At 31.6% G+C, this 22,505-nt stretch overlaps 1 protein-coding gene across 1 annotated transcript; it reads left to right on the top strand.

Moving 5' to 3' along the window:
• The first annotated feature begins 215 nt into the window (after window positions 1-215).
• Window positions 216-22,200, top strand: LOC113404072 (probable cytochrome P450 303a1). Its single transcript, XM_026644820.2, has 4 exons — window positions 216-428; window positions 20,114-21,168; window positions 21,449-21,566; window positions 21,856-22,200. The coding sequence occupies exons 2-4, from the start codon at window positions 20,114-20,116 to the stop codon at window positions 22,180-22,182; spliced, it is 1,500 nt and encodes a 499-aa protein (XP_026500605.2). The 5' UTR covers window positions 216-428; the 3' UTR covers window positions 22,183-22,200.
• Window positions 22,201-22,505: the final 305 nt, after the last annotated feature.

The following is a 22,505-nucleotide window of genomic DNA, read 5'->3' as shown; positions in this document are numbered from 1 at the left end:
AATTTGATAGTTAATCTAATTAAAAATGAAAATAAAATACTATTTAAAATAGGATTGGTGACATATTTAGGCAATCAAAATTTAATCCATTAATAAATTTTCTCATTCGTTTTACTTTTGCATACTATAATAATTTATTCAAATTAAGAATGAGTATACTCCTTCCTAATTGTCCCCACCATCGTTATTGCGTGATCTTTCACATGGGGTTCCAAACCAGTGCACGCTTACCTTTGGTGTAGAAGGCAAGTCAAAGAAAGGCTGTGTAAAAAACATAAATAAAAGCGATCAAACACTTGTCTTGTTTTAGGCTAACTTCACCGTTCATTCAACTAATATATTTGCGCTGTATTGGTTCTTACGTCGTTTACATTCCGAGAGCAGTTAGTCAGTGAAAGCTTGTTCACCATTTCTGACGTACGTTTAAGGTAAATCTTTTAAATTACTTTTAATTTTATGTTGGATATTTTGAAGTGATTATATTGTATTTAGTATTATTTTTAATTTATTAATATTATTTAATCCCCTTATCTAAATTGTAATATTGAAGATATATTTTTGTTGTTGATGTTGATATAATATTATTTTTTTGCGCCTGCTTTGCGAAATTTAATATAAAGAACACTTTCTCCAAAAAAATGTTACGAAAATATTTCCTAATTCCTATTTTGCTGTGTATTATATAAGTGTGTATTAAATCACAATATTGTTATTGCTTAAATTAACTTTAAGTGATAACGGCACCGTGTTTGTTTGTTTTTAAATATGTTTTATAATTCTAATACACTTGTTTAATACTGGCTCACTGTGCAATTTTTATGCGAAAACACTGAACAAATAGTTATGAAACTCGATTTACTATTAAAGTTTCTATGAAAACATGTAATATACAACCGTATTTTGTTATTTCGTTTGTTTTTTTTTTTTGTAATTTTGCAGGCAAGTTAGCTTAAATTTAATTTAATAGTTTAAAGATAAGCGACATAACAGCCCTTAAGTGAGGTCTCTAAACAAAATTGCTTTAATAAAATCAAATTGTATTCCTGGTATATGAGTGCGTGGTGTCCCTAAACGTAGACAAGACAAGTGTTCTTGTGATGAGATTTTTTTTTAAAAGCAATACATCTTATGACAGAATATAATAATATTTAATATAAAAAATTTATTATCTATAATTGCAATTTTAATCTTTTTGTTACACTCAATTATCTGTTTCGATTGTTGCTTTGGTCAAAAATTTTGATAATAGTTGCAGATAAATGGAAAAAATAATAAAAAAAACTTTTGAGATATTTGCAAAAAAAAAAATTAAAATGTCAACACATCGCTCTCTCGAAACCCCTAAGGAGTTCCTACTACCCTGTGTGTTATGGTTAAAACATATTCGAATTGTATAAACGTTCATTAGAATTTTTGTAGTTCATATATCTTTTGTAACGGACAGAACGAGAATGTCTGTATATGTGCAATAACATATTAATGATACGCTTTAAAAATATTATATAAGTTACTCTCTGTACAATAATTATATAGTGTCATTGCATGGATTTTAACGAGTTCGGCAATAAGTGGAAAGCAATTAAATTAACTTCACGCGATCAAAGGATAATCGCGAGAGATAAATTTATGTACGTACACACATACTTCTGCCTTTGTCTATATAAATGAGCAACACGGCTATACGGCTACCGAGTGAAGAGAAACTCTGAGGTTTCATTTTGACCCCTCGGGTATTGTCATCCCTACTCCATTTTCTAAAATAGATATTGCTATGATAACATACTTTTAAGAAACAAAAATCTATATTTATTGATTTATAAACACGAAACTTATAATAATAAAATCAAACGCGTTATATAAGATAACTCCCTAAAAATCTATCATTAGTTGTAAACTAATGACAGATTTTTAGGAAATTATTATGTTAATAGAAGTTAAAGTACAAAATTCGAAAATTATTCGATATTTTTTTTATTATTAATACTTGATATAGAAAATAATCATTTTCATATCAAGCAACGTAGAAAAATATTTTATAAGGTTTTATCAGTGTCACTTGGGTGTCGCTCGCTTTAAAAAATATACTTACGCCTTTTTATTTATGAATCGACCAGAAAAGCCATGTAACTGTGTTTCTGGACAATTCCTGCCACCTTCGGCCATTCTCAAAGGACAATGCCAACTACACAGGACCTATCACACAGGGATGTGACAATGGTAATCAATGGCCTACCTTTGGGCTGCTATTAAGAATTTTTAACTTGGGTAGCCACTAGACCAACCAAACAGCTATGAAATACATAATAATAATCATAAACATAATTAGCCTGTAAATTTCCCACTGCTGGGCTAAGGCCTCCTCTCCCGTTGAAGAGAAGGTATGGAGCATATTCCACCACGCTGCTCCAATGCGGGTTGGTGGAATACACATGTGGCAGAATTTCGATGAAATTAGACACATGCAGGTTTCCTCACGATGTTTTCCTTCACCGCCGAGCACGACATGAATTATAAACAAATTAAGCACATGTAAATTCAGTGGTGCCTGCCTGGGTTTGAACCCGAAATCATCGGTTAAGATGCACGCGTTCTAACCACTGGGCCATCTCGGCTCACATACACACAGACATAATTATTTCACCGTCACGTAGTCTGGTTCGAATCTTAAGTATAAGATAATATCGTCGTTCAGTAATTTCAATTCGGTTATCTATACACACAATTATATCAATACGCAATCGGAAAGAAAATTAGGCATACGCTATTGTCAGAAATAGTACTTGAGTGAATTGCTTTAAAAAAAATTTCAATTCAAACACACATCCAGTTCATAATCTAAATATTTTTATACATATGTATATACTGTTACTTAAATACTTAATAAAAACTTTCAATTTGTTCTAATAGATATATATATTTTTCAATATTTGGCGACAGATATATTTTTAATTTTAGCGCGTGCATGCTCCGTTATTGAGTTTTAATGGACGAGCAAACATTTGGGTCTGTTACGGATGGAAATACGAGATGTTCGAATAAATCCGATCACACTTAGATACCCAGTGTTCGGAAATGTTGTCAACTTTGTCGATTTTCGGTCAATATATTTGTATACAAGATGGTAGTCCTGTTTTTGACACAAATTCGAAAGCAAACTAATTCGTGAAAAACAGAGAAATTATCGTACATATATATTTGTTTTATGTTATAATTAAAATTTTTCTTAATGAAATTACTAAAGATTCGTTTTGCAGTCGATTCAGTATAACTTCTTTGTCCATTTTAAATTCATTGGTAAAGTAAAAACATGACAATTAAAATTATAAGCGTACATTAAAACAATTAATTTGTTAATCTGATTATCTTGAAAAAATATATTACACGTATCTTCTGAGTGATCTTTTAAACGATATAATAATTGCTTTTAATCTTGTTCTAAAATAGAGATAAATATAAAATAAAATAGCCTTTATTTCCAATCCCAATTTGAAAACTACATATTATTTGTCTTTCTTCGTTGAATAATATAATACTAATAAAATTTAATTTATTAGATTAATCAAGAGCCAATATATTTAATGTCAGATATTCTAAAGATATTCTAAAAATAAACACAAATTAAGCACATGAAAATTCAGTGATGCTTGCCTCGGTTTCAACCCGCAGTTATCGGTTAATATGCACAGCTCCACATTATAAACACTCACTGTTAATTGTGATAAAAAGCTATCTGCTTAGTAGATATATTTTACAAAATATTAGACAACATTAAAGCAATATGTACATGTTTTACACATTCTAGTAGTCGTTATTACCGTAAAATGTCCAGCGGGTATTGCCTGAGTTATGGAACTCCATTTAAATTTCAACCAAACTTTGTATCCAAACACAAACGGAAATGCTTACTAAAATATACATAAATCTTTTACGGGAAAAAACTCGATCATTAATTCATTTCTCAACTAAATATTGGCTTGAATTTTAATTTCCTCTCTTGTTAAATGTCGCGGCTTTGCGGATTTCATTGAAAAATCTTTTAACAGTAATATAATTTATCTTCTTTTTCAGTGAATAATAATGACATTATATATTAACAGCATCCTTCCTTGTTTATATAAAATAGTTAATAATAATTTGTATAAATTATTAATAGCTTATTATTATTAATATAATATATTAGCATAGTTTTTTTTTATTTTAACAGTTAAGAGCTACAAAGTTCGATGACAATTATTAATGTTAATAATCATTTAATCAGCTTTCACATACATTGTATTTATTTTCTTAAATCAATGTTGAGTATCAATAGAAAAAAGAAATATATATATCTTTCACTTAAATAGAGTCTGTCATTAAGCCGGCTCATCCACAAAACACATAATAACGAAACGTCTATGTTGTGTAGGTTGCCCAGAAGGGCTTCCAAATCCACCACCAGAACCAATGTATCTGTATTTAAAATAAATACTTTGCCAATTATATAATTACTGCAAATTGCACAATTAAATAAACATAATTCCCTTTTCAATATACTGTTGGGTACAGTAATTATATGTTATTAAATATCATTATCTTTGTATTCAATAGACAGAGCAAATATTATTTGGAATTATTTACTAACATGTATAGCTTATTCTGTAACAAAATCGAAACTCGCCGAAGAACACAAACGTAATACGATTGTGTCAATAAGTGATATGCGACTTTGGCTATAACGCTCGACATCGTATCACTGAAAGTTGATTTTCAATATTCCATAAGTGAGATACGAAATGCTTTCTTACATAATGCAACAACAACAGCAATGTTTACTGTTGATGTGTTCTGATTTAAAGGGTTATCCATTGTATGTATACACAAAAGGGACATAACATGTTAATTTTCAAGATTGGTAATATGAGGAAAGATTGACCACTAGCCATCAAGTGGCCTATTTGCCGGTCCGATTACGTAAAATACACAAGAAACATAAAAAAAATCTCAATAATCGGTTTATTCTGCTATATGACAAATCCAATAGTAATTGCTTCAAAACCACAATAGTGACGCCAGCAACACTATTCATTCGACAGTCTCTAATAGCCTTGTCGTCGGCTGTGGTTCCTTTGGAAGTTCATTTTCGGTCTTCGATCTCGATTAAGAAAACTGATTAGGATACAGTCGGTAATAACCTGGACGTTCCTTAGATAAATCTCACTTTACATAGCCCTGCTTACTGGATAATTAATTTTAAAGGGTATTTTATTGTAATAGCACTAAAATATAGAATGCGCAGCTACCGTCAATTAGATAAGTACTCAAATTAGGTAAAATAGAAAAAAAATCCTTTGTATTGTTTCTTTCCTCGGGCTTATCCTAATCAATATTTTGTACTGATTTCACTACACTATTATTTAAGTAATGTTATTTTGCTATATAAATATTTAATTTATGTTTCGTTAAATACTCTACATGAGATATTGTTTTCAAACTTTTTGCGGTATTACAATGCGCTCTACAATATAGTTATTAAAATTATTTTATTTAAAAAACGAAAACAATTTCTGCTATTGTTTTTATTTATGTTTATAAATCGTATAATGTTATATTTTATTTAAAGTCGTCTCTATTGAATATTAGTTATTAAATAATATATCTAAACGGACACCATGTATATAATTTGAAGGTCATCCGGATTATATTTTCTCGTATCAGATTCGCAAAAAATATTTAATATATTTTTTCTTTTTTTTATTAATTAAATCGTAAGGATATTATTATAATTTATAGTACCTATTTATATTTTAATTATTATTTAGTAGTTAGTAGACTGGCCGAGATACGCGGATAAGTTGAATTATAAAATAAGTTCTTTAAAAAAAAAATCTTAATCAAAAAATATATATTATCTTTTTATTCAATTAAATGATTTAAAAAATACAGTTAATGAATGTTTTCTATTGGATGTTTATTAAACAAAATATCTATTTGTTCGTCGGTTAAAAAAAGAATAAGATAATGTAACGATTATGATACTTATAGAATGTACTGTGATGTAGTCTTTATTGTGGAAAATTCTTGGTGGTAGGGCTTTGTGTCTGGGTAGGTACCACCCACTCATCCGATATTATACCGGCAAATAGCAGTGGTTTACTCAGCCGTCAACCAGAACACAACAATGTTATGTGCCTGTTTCAAGGATGAGTGAGCCAGTTTAACTACAGGCACAATTAGCATGTAACAAATTAGTTCACAAGGTTGGTTGGTTTAGCGATGTAAGGAATTTTTCATATTTCTTACAGTATCATTGTCAAGGGGCTGTGGTAACCACCTACCATCAAGAGGCCCATTTGTTGCTTTATATTACATACATTAATTTAAAGAAGTGGTGTGGTTTGCAATCCGAGTAATAGGATGACATATAAGTTACCGTTAAAGTAAGGACTATTTAGAGAAATTGTAAACTGACGAAAAATTTTGATCAGACCATACAATTTTATGAAACACGTATTACATAAACTAAAACGTATGTTTTACGTTTTAGACGTTTAAACGTCAGTTATAATAAAAAGATCAAACATTATGATATATCTCTATTAAAGATATTAAAACATTTTATGACGATCATTACATCTAGAGGAGTTAGACGAAATTTTTGCCACTACATAATAAATGTGGTATGAATGACTGGGAATTCAATGACGCTCGTGGCTGGCTTAAAGTAATGAAATTTGTCACAACATCGGTTATTACGGAATACGACATTGAAAAATTATTTAAATTTAAAGTATCTTTGTTTCAAACATAGTTGTAGGTATTGTACAATAAATAAATCAGCTATATTCCTTTTAATTTATTTATGGATAGACCAAAAAATTTTTTTATCGAGCACGTGCATTCGATATTTGTTTCAAATTTAAAAAGTAATTGATATAAGTTTCACATTTTTTAACATATTCTGTGACGCTAACGGTAACGGCTTTCCCGATGAAACCGGTTTCGGACCGTAACCATGTCTGAGTGCGAATTCTTGCATTATACAATATACTCAATATTTATATAATCAACGAGTTTGTCCGTGTTGCGCAAAGAACTCAACCTGACCGGCGTGTATTCAAGCGTGGATGAAACTGTGCTAAAACTAAAAAAGCCTATCTGCACTAAATAACAGTATAAGATACTCTCAGTGACGACCTCTATGATACTAGTAACACACTTGCAGTCTTATGTTACGATATTACGCTTACATTTTAATATATTTACGCTTGTATACTTTTATCGGACATGCTAATCTAACAATATCACAACCGGTTTCTGAAAGGCTCTTCAATACAAACGCAATGAACTATAAATCGTTATTTAAAATCAAATTGTTTCCAAATCAGTTCGTTCATTGGTTAAAATATTTATAACTATTGGTTTCTAAACATTTTGTTAAGTATCTCAAGTGTTGTCAAACGTTTTGTCGATTTGTGTTAAACTATTTTTCTGTAATGAAAATTACATTGATCTATATATTATGCAATATGTAGGTACATTTAAAGCGGTTTTCATTTGGTTTACGGTTTGCGTATTCAATAGTTAATACTATTGACTATAATCTTATGCCGTCATGCCCGTGCGTAGTTCTCCGCAGTTGGTTTATAATTTATTTATTTTAGTAACCATCAATTTCGATAGGAAGACGAGCAAACGGTCCACCTATAAGTGGCCTGTGGGAAGTGGACACATACCGCCCATAGAAAATGAAGCTGTAAGAAATATTAACCATTCCTTACTTCGCCAATGCGTCACCAACCTTGGGACTTAAGACGTTACGTCCCTTGTGCCTGTAGTTACACTGGCTCACTCACCTTCGGACCGGTACACAACAATACTGAGCGCTGTTCGACAGTAGAATATTTGACGAGTGGGTGGTACCTACTCAGACGGGCTTGCAGAAAGCCTTACCAAGAAATACATCTATACGAGATACTACTAACTATATTTACGAGAGTTGTCAGAACTATTTTAATCCCGATCACTGTTACCTCGTATATACGTCCCGCCATACTCACTACACTCGTTTGACTGTTTCGTTTTACTCGTTTTATTACGTTTGTTTTTATTCAGCTGGTTAAGTATTTTGATGAAGCTTTACGTTGGACGTTTTCAATTTAATTGTCGCAAAAAAATGCTGCCCCTTTATTTTATGAAATACCGCCTTTAGTCGCCGTTTTAGTTTTCAGTCGCTCGCACACTAATTCCCCAATGGAAATTGACAAAAAAAGACACACGAGAGCATGCAACTCGAGCGACGGTCCTATCGATTAGTTGCGATTTGTATGTATAACATTAAACCTTTCGATGGGATGGATTGTTGGAATTATTTATAGCTTCGGATATATATAATTTTGGTACTGAAAGTTTCTTATTGACAGTGTAGAAATGGCTGTACTTTGTATAGTCTTGTTTGTTCTTCACATTCATCATCCTCATCCTCCTGCCCTTACTTTGCCCTTATTTACTTGGGGTCGGCGCAGCATGTCTTCTTCTTTCATACTTCTCTATCTGACGTCATAATTATTTTTCTCCACAGTATGCTGTGGAAAAAAACATGTGTAAACTTATTCTCAGATGTTGCTGCCTCAAACTTCCAGTTAACGAGCTCAAGGTCATTTAAACATTTAAACTATACTTTATGATTTTCATTAAAAGACACATTTACGCAATAATAATCTGTTTTTATAATAGATATTACATTTTATAATGTTAAATAATATATAGTATTTCTAAGCTGTGAGGTATTTTGAGCAACTTTTATGTTATAAAATTAACTTTGATTTATATTAATAGTAGTATTAGATAATCAAATTTTTATTTCTCGTTCATATAGCTTAATATACCGGAATGATATAAAATGAAAACTATGATTATTACATTTATTAAGTAATTTGTGTTTATAATTCATCTCGTGCTCGGCGGTGAAGGAAAACATCGTGAGGAAACCTGCATGTGTCTAATTTCATTTGTATCCACCAACCCGCTTTGGAGCAGCATCGTGGAATATGCTCCAAACCTTCTCCTCACAGGGAGAGGAGGCCTTAGCCTAGCAGTGGGAAATTTACAGGCTGTTAATGTTATGTATTACTCAGTCACAGAGTGTAAATTAATTGACGTAATAGGTAATAGTGATTGTTTCGAGCCACCAACTTTCGAAAAATCTCATTTCCGTTCCAGCACAAAGTTATATATTCCATTGATCAGATGTCTGATGTCAGATGCCTAGTCTCATTATTAGTTGTTAGGAAGGAAAAAAGGAAGTTCACCGCTGTTCGCTGTGAGCACCAGATAACATTTCTGAAGACCCGATCTCTTTCATCAGTTTTTAAACCCATGTACTACAAGTCAGTCCCATTAATCTATCTTAGAATTATTTGTAAACCGTTTATCATTTTATGCATCAAAGCAAGCTATCTATAAAGCTACTTACGAAGTTACTATCAATTAACAGTCCGAATTTGAGAATCGTCAGGTTCTCAAGCCTTTAAGAAACCTGGAAATGTTGCTTAGAAGATGATTGGTTAAACAACGCTGTGTTTTCTTCTTTCCTATGTCAAATAAAAGATGATAGAGAGAGATAAATTATTGCTCTTGTTCCTATGAGGTAAACCCATTTATCATCTACATCTACAACATATACCACACATTTCATAAAAAAAAAACTTATTTTCATTGGTTCGGAAAACACTTACAGTTCGTTTGTATTTTCTTCCTATAAATAAACAAGATCAAACACGTATCGACAAACGAACGGTCCGAGGTAAGGCTTTAAAAATACAAAATAAGCAGCGAGTAAACATTTCAACTGAAAATAGAGAATTAATATCCAGAGCTGAAGCTGTATTTGATTAAACATATACCGGCGCGTGTTTAACTTTTCTTTTTAACTACTTACATTAATAAATAAACGAACACACGAACCCATAGTGTTCATGATGCGGATTTAATGGATCCACCAATTAATATTCTCGAGATCAGTGATCAAGATGATCTTTTCCCGTTTTAGGTGTAGGTATATTATTATTTCTAATAATAAAAATAAAAAACGCCTTATTAAAATGGATTAATTTAAGTAAGTAAAATAATTGACTTATTCGTATGACGTTTTATTATTATTCACGTAAAATCACGAAAAATTATATAATTATAAATGGTGCCAATAATTACATTCCGTTAACGGAAAACTATTGTGTAATTATTGGCGCCATATATTTATTAACAGTTTTTAAATGTTCGACTTCGTTTGGAGTTTATTCCACCATGAAATAAATTAGTAGGATATAAAGTAGTAGTACAGATCCTTGATGTAAAAATAATTACTAACAAGCATTTTTTTATATGTGGTTCAATCTCTGAATGTCAAGGACGTACATCCAATGGTGAAACGTAAATATTTCTTTAAGTGCTACTTCACTTCCACCACTGACACATGTATAATCACTGATAGCGATGTCATTGATATGGACCGGACTTTTACAACTTACAAAAAAACACTAAGGCAAATTTTAAATAAATAGCAAATGTGATTGATTACTAATACCCTGTAACTGTCCCATGGGCTAAGGCCTGCTCTCTCTTTTTGAGGAGAAGGTAGCGAGCCTACACCACCGCGCTGCTCCAATGCGGGTTGGTGGATACATATGTGGCTCAATTTCATTGAAATCAGACAACATCAGGTTACCCACGATGCTTTCCTTCACCGCTGAGCACGAGATGAATTAAAAAACACAAATTAAGCACATGAAAATTAAGCGGTGCATGCCTGGATTTGACCCCGCATTAATCGCTGGGCGATCTCGGCTCAATGGGAATCATTGAAGTAATATAAATAATAGCTGTTGACAGAATAGTATTCCATTATAGGAATCTTGTTAAATATATTTAAATTTACGTAAAAGATCAAATCACGTGATTTCATCGATGATGGTTGATGATGGTTAATCTCCACTAGATAGGATCTATTACATCTATCTAGTGGAGATTAACCAAGATGCATTTTTTGTATGAAAGGATAAGAATTTATTTTTATTCGTAATTTATAAGATATTTAAAAATGTATTTTAGACGCTAAATGCGAGCAACATCGTCAACAACTTCCGAATTTAAAATATTGTAAAGAACCAAGCTTACTGGATGAAATCCAGAGAGTTAATAAATACTTGTTTTATTATTATCGCAAGAATGTTAGATATTTTTTCATTATGTCTAATATATTCATTGAAATATTTCAATAATATTCATCTTTTATACTCGAAAACAAAACGGTCGATATTTCCCTTCCATACAATTTGTAACTGTCTCCGTTCTTACACAGCTCAAAGTCGATTATAATTTCGACAAAGACGCTCGAGAGTTCTTAATCGCATATTTTATATAAATATTTTTTAATTACAATTTTAGTAAAAATAAGTAGGTATATATATATATATAATCAGGGGGTTTTTTTAAATTATTTCCATATGTCCGAAACTTTCAATTCAATGTGACACTTTATTCGACGTAATACATTTACTGCTTTAAAATATAAATAATAATGTAATAACTATAGGTCTGATACTTGACATATAAATTATTGTTTCGTTATCATTCTTGACCTTTAAATTGACCTTCTAATTGCCTCTAGTGTAAAATCTTTGTTCGTTTAGGTATTATTATTATTACTAGGTTTATGATATAGGGGGACAGGAAAATGGACCAACTAATAATGGTTGTCACCGTCGCCTACAAACATTTAGGCTGTAAAAATTATATATATAAATGTAGGATACATTACGCTGTGATCCTTGGTAACTAAGATGTTGTAATTACACTAGCTGAGTTAAACATTTACGCTGAAAAATTTACAAGCCATCGTACATCGACATTACGCTGTAATCCGTGGTAACTAAGATGTGGTAATTATACTAGCTGAGTTACCCTACAATTATGAACACAACAGTAGCGAAGGTTAGGTTAGGTTAGATAGAATATATATGATAATATATATATGCGTTGGTACCTACAGGCACCCAACAATACAATTACAAGGAATAATAATTTAGCTTGTACATATTATGGCATTTAACTACGAATCTATACTAATATTATTGATTTGAAAGTATATCGATTTGTCTTTTATGTTACGCGTGCCTGGAAAAAGCACTGTACCGAATTTGATGAAATTTTATTAATAAAAAAATAATAATATAATTTATTCAAGTAGGCTTTTAAAAGCACTTTTAAATCGTAATTTAACAAACTATGTTAAGTAAAGCTACCACCGGTTCGGTAAGTAGATTCGACCGAGAAGAATAATCACATAGGCTACGCCGTCAACGCCGCGGGCGTAAACTAATAAATAATAAAATTCAAATTAGGATCCGATGCGTATAATGCTGGACACGAGTAGGAATAATCATAGAGTCCAGAAGTACGTTGAATACAATTTGAATAATTACCATACGGCGTACAGTTAGTGTTTGATAATGTCTGAATTTTTTAATATAATATGACCATTTGTTATATTGTTCTATATATATGTTAGTTTGTTTAAAATTTCCTAGTTTATCGTTTTGCTTTCCTTAGTACTTTTGTTTTGATTCCATACATAATTTTAATGATAAGGTGAGGAAGGTACATGTTTAATAAATTACTGGAATGAAATATTATATAATTTTTCCCCTGTATTATGACTTGAAATCTAGAGATCTTTGTTTTGGCATATATATGTAGTAAAAATAATTTTGCGATTATTTGCATTTCATTTACTTTAACTTCATCCGATTGATCCATTCAAAGCATTGTAAGTACTTCTCATTGTACTCAACAAAATATTGGATCCACTAACCCGCATTAGAGCAACCTAATGGAATAAACTCCAAGCCTAGGAAGGATGGAAGTGTCCTTTGCTTATCTGTCTAACAGATAGCGTATAAAATTAATACTCTTGACTACAATTTTCAATGTGTACACAAATCATGTACTAACGGTGATTTATTTAAATTGAAAATAATATTACATATGTTTTGTCTTATGCTATAGGTTGGCGGACGAGCAAATGAGCTACCTGATGGTGAGTCAGCACCAACAGTAGATTTTGCGCTGAAAAATATATTAACCATTCCTTACATTAACAAAACGCCACCAACCTTGGGACTAAGATGTAATCCCTTGTGCCTGTAGTAAATTACGTACACACATCAGAGGTTACTTTTATTACTAAATATTCATAAGAATGTTGCTGTTTTTGAAGAAATCAGTATTAGCGACTAAAGCGACAAAATTGAAATATATATTATTTAACAATAACTGGAATGCAAATATATCTAACAGCAAGAGTCTGTGAATTATGAATACGTTTCGAATACGAGGCAAAAGGAAAATGGCTAGACTGGAATGATTGTATCCGTTATCCTTTTATAGATATACGGAATATTTTAGATAACATTGTTAACAAGCAACTCTGCTTTCATAAGAAATACTGTTAGTTCTAAGAAGAAGTGTCAGAATCTGGTCTTTATATCTTTGTATGTGGGTGTATTTGTGCGAGTGAATATAGGTATTTCATATTTTAAAAATAAAACCATGGTTGACTATAAAAATAATTTTAACGCGTAATTACGTAATGAATACTTGATTTAATATCAATTCGAAATTAAGTAACTAACTCGAAGTGTAAAACAACGATCCTATGGAATTGTGGTAACATTCCATTGTAATACACTTTTAACTGAAATAATAGAAAAAAAAACGTATTAACCAAACAAGCGATAACGAAGCGTTTTTTTTAATATTCTAATATTCTTATACTCGTACATGAATAATTCGAATAGTGAATCAAATTAAATTTTTAATTTAAAAAAAAATTAAATTCAAGTTTTTAATTTTGATAAGGATGGATAACTATTAATATATCGCATAATAGATAGTAATAAAACATATGTGTTTGGTGTATACATTGTCTTTCCATGTATACGTAAACGGCTCAACGAAGTTGAACGTAATTGCATTTAAGCTTATTCTATTAATATTGTAACTCCCAAATGGTCCCATATTATTCATTTGAAGAATACCTAGTGTATCGTTTACCAGAAATCAAAGATTATAATCTATTTATTAAGGTTGTTCTTCGGCTTATTTTTGCAGAATATCCTTTTTATATGTTTTTTAACGTCTTTTTTAAGATATCGATGCGTGAAAATCGCTTTGCAACCTCCCTGTCTACTTCTGTCTGTCAACTAATAAATCAGTTGAGAACGGGTCACTCCTCTCCCCAAATACAGAATAGGGAGTGTGAGGTTTTCGTGCAATATATAAATCGTTGTCGACCGATCGAGGAAGTTCGATGTATATATGTTACAGTCAAAGTAATAAATCCGACCATTACACATAATATCTACTAAATTCAGACAAAATGATAATTGACGCAGAATTAATCACATTAACTAGTTATTCTGTATAATATCTTGGAGGGCTTGAGTGAAGTAATAAAACAACAGGTAAACATTATAAAGTTTTATTACAATGTTATGTTGCTATTTTAAATAGTAATAATTATATTTTTTTTAGTTCTATACGAATATATGGTATCACTCTTGAACGTACAATAATAAAATATTTAAAAACAACCGACATGATAAATAATACTAGAAATCTTTCAAGATAATTTAGTATTGTTTTCAAGATTAGCTTTTAGTATTGTTTTACAGGCATCTTGGTGAGGCTGTCTTAGTTCATTTTTTAGTAGTAGTTTAAAAATTAATAACGATAACATTGTAAAATGTCACGTTTCTTTCTTTAAAATATTTTTCTTAATACGCAAATATTATGAATAAACACAAATAACGAATCAAACTTCTACGTGTATTGTCAATGTGTTTTATTTTTGAGAAATATATTATGTAAAATAGACACCTATCAGCAGGTAAAATATGTTTCTTAGTGTACACTTTGATTCGTTTCAATGTTGATACAATAATGTTTTATTTTTGAAACAGCGACTAGCCGAGATGGCCCAGTGGTTAGAACGCGTGCATCTTAACCGATGATTTCGGGTTCAAACCCAGGCAGGCACCACTGAATTTTCATGTTCTTAATTTGTGTTTATAATTCATCTCGTGCTCGGCGGTGAAGGAAAACAGCGTGAGGAAACCTGCATGTGTCTAATTTCAACGAAATTCTGCCACATGTGTATTCCACCAACCCGCATTGGAGCAGCGTGGTGGAATATGCTCCATACCTTCTCCTCAACGGGAGAGGAGGCCTTAGCCCAGCAGTGGGAAATTTACAGGCTGATTATGTTATGTATTATGTTATGTAACTAGCCGATTTTATGAAAATAAACGATTGCTTGAATTGAAACGCCTAAAACTTGTATTACGTCCATTTAAATACTTTTGTAAAATAATACTTTTTATAATAAAAAAAAACAATGTGATAAAATTTCATTCCTGGCAAAATTCGATACTTGTTAAATATTCTATCATAGAAATAATTATTTTCAAATAAATACTTCAGATAGCTAACGGCCAGTATTCGTAACTATCTACTAGCCGTTAACTATCTGAAATATTCATTAAAATCATTAATTGGAATGTATTGAAAATTTGAAACATGTCGGAACTTGTACGTTCAGTATTTGATATCTACATGTTTTTAGCTAAAAATAATTAATGAAACGAGGATTGTTACGAAATACGAATTAAAACAGTACTTGAATAGTACTTAGAGTGCTTTTCGAATTTTACTCGTAAATTTTGTTCATAATCAAATATATCAGTTTTGTAACGTTTTTAGAAAAATGGTAAGCCCGACTTAATTAAAATAAATAAAATATTGCCAACAAAAATAAATATCAATAAACTTGTTTCTTTGATGATTTTGTTATTGCTTGTTGCGTGTATTATTGCGTTTTGTTATTGCGACCTTTTTTTCTTGCTGAGAAGACGCGTTACGCGTTTCCACCACGGAAAGTGGGGGTATGTGGGACTCATCAGTGCCCATGACGCGTATTGCGCCCTAGTACACCGGAATATCCACTAAAAAACCAGCGGTACCCTCTTCGGCGGACGTCACGGGATCGCTTTCGCATGTTACCGTGATAAAAATACAGATGCTTACCCAGCCTCTCCCGCGGCGATGCAAAAAGTGATGCTCTAATAATTCTGTCCGATCACATTAATAAAACGTATTGATTATGTTCCCCTGCCTACCAAATTCCATTCTTAAATATATATTAAAAATAGCTCTCGTATTTCTAATGTAGCTAATACATTTAATAATCGATATTCCCGAGAAGTAGAGGATATATCATGCATTATTAAAATTGAACATTTGTCAAATATACTCGTTTTAGTTTAATTTGTATATTAGGTTTAAAAATAAAGTACTATTTTTGCCAACAGAAATTCACCGATATTAAAGACTAACATGGATTTCCAAAACGATATGATAACCGTCGATGTGAATTCAGCGGGATATTTGTTTACAGAAATATGATTGAGTACAATTTTCAATTACTCATAGTCATGCCGGTGGCTTTTTTCATGTATACTCAAAAAAAAGCCGCCGGCAATTGTTTAGATTTAGCGATTTTTGTAAACATTGGCTAGTTCTGTTTATTTGCTTTTAACAAAATCCACAGCAATATGAATTGGAAATATGAATGAATAGGTATTACCTAACAAGAGTAAATTGATATAAACTGTTAGATACATATTAGGTAAGGAATCTCTATTTACAATGCAATACGTATTGTAAGTAAGAAAGTAAAAAAAACTAGGCAAAAAAAAACCATCGTTGGTTAAAATATGATACTCATAAAAAATATTTATACATATTAAAATTATCACAAAACAAAGCAAATTTAAAGAAACGCCGTTCATTCTCCGTAAATCGTTGAGGTTAATAATTATCATTAAAGTTATGTGACTCGCACACAATGACGAAATGAAGAATGAGGACTTTTGAGCAAACCAGTTATTGCCTAACAATAGCGTATTCCACTCAAACAGGAAATCTTGGAATATCTCGTCACAAAGACAGCTAATTTATTTTGTAGACTCCTATGATGATGCATCCCTCTCCTGTTGACCACGTCAAGTAGACTGACAAGGATGAGATTGTTCCAAAAAAATACAGGATCAGAATACATTGGCATAATAAGCCCTTCCGGGATAAACGCAAGACCCATTAGGAAATAGGTGTGATAATGTCCTTTAGTCCTCTTCCAAAATAATATAATTGTAATCGCGTGTGTGGTAGGATATTTTTTTGCAGACTTTTTAACACTTCCGTTAGAAACCTTCGCAAAATGTTTTGAAATAATAGAATCGTTTGTGGCTTGCCAGGCTCAGGTCCTTGAATCGGGCCCCGTGTAACCGCATTGGATTGCATTGGTAGAGCGCTCTCATAACATAAAAATGAACCAATTAAAAAATACACTACAATGTTTGGTGAACGGAATGACTGAATGGTGTGACTTTTAATTCCATCTTCTCCAAGCATAAGCATTATTGTTATCAGTGGCTACATCCCAATGACTTAAATGAATATTTAAATTAATTAAATTATATAAATTTATTTTTAATACAAACTTAACAAGGTCATAAAAAATCAAATGAACTATAAATAAACGCAATCGCAAATGGAAAAATAAAAATATTTATAAAATAAACAAAGTCCTTAAGTCTAGTCTAGAAATAAATGCCTGATACATTTTTCCTCGATATTTCGTTTAATGCTTTGTTCGAAAGATGAACTTAATTTATTTCCTATTCAAGAAATTAAATACATAGATTTTCTCTCACTGTAATTATTTGAATCAAGAAAAATACTCCTATTTTTCTGCTATTCATTGGCCGTGTTTGAATGTTTTGAAATATTACTTTGTGATACTTTTATCGATAATTCGTTCTTTTTTAATATGGTAAGCAGCTTACAATATTTACAAAATTTGATTTCACATAATACGGTATATTTTTTTATTTCGGGGTTAGTTTTAAAAGCTCTCTAAGCCCGATAATAATTGAATCAGTGTCGGTACTAACAACCCACGTTTTTTTCATTTTCAAACAAGCTTTTATAAAAACTTCTTTAGACTCTTTAGATAATGAATAAAAATAATTAACGCTCGACATAAATATAGGTTTTCACCACTGTACAATGATAAGAAATATTGACAATTCCTCACATCATCAATGCGCCACAAACCTTGGGTAACAAAATGTTATGTACTTTGTGCCTGAACTCTATTATTCCTCCACTTCACTCACCCTTTAAGTCGGAACAGATTTAATTTAAATATCTTACAAAAAAAAAATAGGATATTATATAAATAACATCGCTTTCACTTGGACACTGCTATTTTTATTCAAACAAACAACATTTGGGACGAGTGGAACGCGTGCAGAATAGAGATTCAGTAAAGATTTTTAAGACTAGTTTCCGCACGCAGTTTTGCCCCTGTCCGAGGGAGCTTTGTGTATGCTTTTCCAGACTATAGTCAGTTAATACCAGAATATACTATACTCGCTTGATTGAATAACAAACATTCATCCGTCCAAACTTTCGCATTTATAATAATAGCAAGATAAGACTAGCGCTCATGAGAGCGCTAGTCTTATCTTGCTATTATTATGACATCCGCATTTTTGTTCTTCACTTGAAATAAAGCGAAAAGAGAACTATTGACATGTAAAATATATATATTTTACCTGGATAAAATAACGGTCTAAAATTCTTGGTGTCTTGGGAACTCTTTTAGGAATACGTAAAAGTAAATTTTCATCGTAATCGGATAAATAGCTTAGGAACGCATAAAGACCATCGTTTACGTTCAGGTAAATATGATCTTTTGAATCGTTACAAAATTGAATTAAATGTAAAGCGATATAAAATGATTATTTATACCATTTAGTTTTTACCATTAAACCACTATATTTGTATATCCTTAAGTAGATGAAACTAAAAACACTCAAATGCAAGTCATACTTGCGCCGAGGACGTATCGTAACATTATGATAAAAAATAAGTACAGAAAAAATATTGTAATCTTCAGTAAGTAATATTACGAATAATTTCAAATAATAATATAAAATGTTTTAATATAGAAATGAATAGAATAGAAAATAAATCCTTCATTTTATTTCTTCAATTTAACGCTCGACATAAAAGTGTAACTTTTTAAGCGAATTTAATCATTTTTACAAACAAGTTTTATTTGTTCCATGAAGTAAAACTATACTTGTAAATCAGGTTTCGACATAAATTCCTTTTTTTCTCACTGGAAAAACGCATTACGCGTTTCTCCCAGTAAAGTGGGGGTATGTGGGACTCGCTGGTGGCCAAGTACATCGGATTACACACTATAAAACCATCGGTACCCTCTCCGTCTTTTCAGCGGGCGCCACGGATCGCTTTCGCATGCTACTGTGATGAAATTCGATTTACAACCCTGACTGAAGAACGGAAGTGTATTAGTACAGTTTTCTCCCAGTAGATTTGGAAAGATAGACTAAAATAAATAAGTTGATATCCCCTGAGGATATCGGATTTTTATCTGGTGTACGAAAACTTAAAATCCAATTTAATCACACGAAACTGACATCTTTGAATTTGTCACTAATTTCTATAATTATAATAAAAACAATTCATATAATAATACAATATTACTATACAATATTTATTATAAGAAAAAAAAACATGTTGTCTCTAGGGGGACTCCCTACTACTTTGTTATTGACTTCATCTACAAGCTACCTCATTTCTGCGGGCTCGGTAGAGCCTTCGATAAACAGTATTGAATGAAAAGTATTGTTTAGCTGAACATCTTAATTGATTATTGTTGGTTGAGTATCGAGAAATAATTTCTCGATACTCAACCAACCAACAATGTTGCACAAACGAAAACAATGTATTTTCTATTCGATTACGTCCCTTTTTATTAAATTGTTCTATAATGTATTGCTATTACTACGAATCGTGGAAGTACTATTATTACGACATCCAGCCATCCATCCATCCATCAACAATTTTATGATATGTATAGTTAATGTATTTCAAAATCAGTCTTAAGCTCAATTCTGAATTTTAATATTTCGTTATTTTTTTGCAGATGTGGTTGACAGTACTCGTGGTAATATTGATTATCGTTATTTTACTGTACTTGGACACACTAAAGCCTAAAAAATTTCCTCCTGGTCCAAAATGGTTACCAATCGTTGGAAGCGCTCTAGAAGTTAACAAAATTCGAGAAAACACCAAGTATCTTTATAAAAGTTTTAAGGAGCTATCCAAGCTGTATAGTAAAGATGGACACTTGCTTGGTCTAAAAATTGGAAAAGATCGTATAGTAATGGTAAACACCGTGGAAGCGAATAAAGAAATGCTTTATAACGAAGACATTGATGGACGGCCAAAAGGGATATTCTATCAAACCAGAACGTGGGGTGAGAGAAAAGGCGTTCTATTGACCGATGGTGAACTTTGGAAAGAACAAAGAAAATTTCTTATTAAACATCTCAAGGAATTTGGCTTTGGAAGAAAAGGTATGAGTGAAATAGCATTCTCTGAAGCTGGTCATATGGTTAACGATATTTTGGAAATTTTGGACAATAAAGACAATGCTATACTTCCAATGCACAATTTCTTTAGCACTTATATTTTGAACACCTTATGGACAATGATGGCTGGCATTAGATACAAGCCAAGTGATCCTCGGATGGTACTGTTACAAGCTATTTTATTTGAACTATTCTCAGCAATCGATATGGTTGGGTGTCCTTTCAGTCATTTTCCTGTACTATCCATCATAGCCCCGAAGTCGTCGGGGTACACGGACTTTGTGAGTATACATAAAAGAATTTGGCAATTTCTACGTGATGAGATAGCTGTGCATAAAATGAGATTTGACCCTAATAAAGAAGACAAAGATTTTATGGATGTTTATGTGAGGGCACTGAGGGAATACGGCGAGGTTAACACGTATTCGGAAGGACAATTAGTTGCGACCTGCCTCGACATGTTTATGGCCGGGACGGAAACGACAAATAAAAGTATGAGTTTTGCTTTTAGCTACCTAGTAAGAGAACAAGAAGTTCAGAAAAAAGCACAAGAAGAAATAGATAGAGTTGTTGGGAATCGACAGCCTTGCCTTGATGATCGACCAAAGTGAGTTCGCATTTTATATTATCGCATTTATATGTATATATTCATATAGGACATAGACATGTACAAAGCGCTTGGATGTCCTATCTTTGGCTCTCATTTTCATTCGACACATTAACTCTTCACCTTGCTAATTATTTGGACATATACATCGGATATTCTCTGTCGAATCACATAATAACGATCCTTTAGAAAGTCGCATTGGTTAAAAACTTTAATTTTTATGATTTGTAATATTTATTAATTAAAAATGATTCTAATATTTTTATAAATACATTTTTAGCATGCCCTACAACGAAGCATTGGTACATGAATGCATCCGTCATTTTATGGGCAGGACGTTTGGAGTACCGCATCGTGCTTTACGAAATACGACATTAGCAGGATACAACATACCTCAAGTAAGTTTTTGTAGAATCTTTAAAAATAAATTTGCCTATAAAAACAAACAATGAGATATCAGAAAAACATAACTAACATAACAACCTCTTAAAATTATTTTAAAAAAGCTAAACGATATTACCTCAGACTTGGTATTTTCATCTGAATATATTAAACTATAATTAAAAATATATCATTTAAATAAATTAACACTTATGTGATCATTATTAGATGGAACTCTCCTCTTACATCCTTTTTAATGATACCCATATATTTTTAAAATATTTTGAATGTTTAATTTATTTTCAGGATACGATGGTTGTTAGCAATTTTCCAAATATACTAATGGACGAAGTTCTATTTCCCGAACCTTATAGTTTTAATCCAGACCGGTTTATTATTAATGGCAAGCTTTGTCTTCCTGACTTCTTCTTTCCCTTTGGCCTATCGAAGCATCGGTGCATGGGCGATGTTCTAGCAAAATGCAATATATTCGTGCTGACAACGACTATTTTGCAAAGTTTCTCATTATTACCTGCACCAGGGGAACCTTTGCCATCTCTGGAACATGTCGATGGAGCTACAGCATCTGCCGCGCCATTTAACGCTCTTGTGGTACGCAGAAAAACTGAGTGAATTTGTGATACTCCTGATACTTTTAACATAAAGAAATAACGACATATGTACTGTTACAAAAAGAAATATCTACTGTTTTCTTTTTAAATATTTGTTTTTATCTAAAGCATGATTCAAATAATACAAAGAAATTCAAATAATGTAAGCAAATCGAAAATTCTCGATAAAAGCTTTGCCAACCGAATATACGATGAAGGTTAGGTTATTAGGAAGGCAAATTAACAGGCGTTAACGCCTGTTAATTTGCCTGAAACGATACATTGAAACGTAATTTAAATAGTCAAAAAACAAAGAAGAGAAACACGAGGCTAAATTATTATTTT

Source organism: Vanessa tameamea, chromosome Z, assembly GCF_037043105.1.
Source record: "Vanessa tameamea isolate UH-Manoa-2023 chromosome Z, ilVanTame1 primary haplotype, whole genome shotgun sequence".
NCBI classification, from domain to species: domain Eukaryota; kingdom Metazoa; phylum Arthropoda; class Insecta; order Lepidoptera; family Nymphalidae; genus Vanessa; species Vanessa tameamea.
Note: the sequence above shows the minus strand (reverse complement) of the source record. Positions and strands in the feature narration are given on the sequence as shown.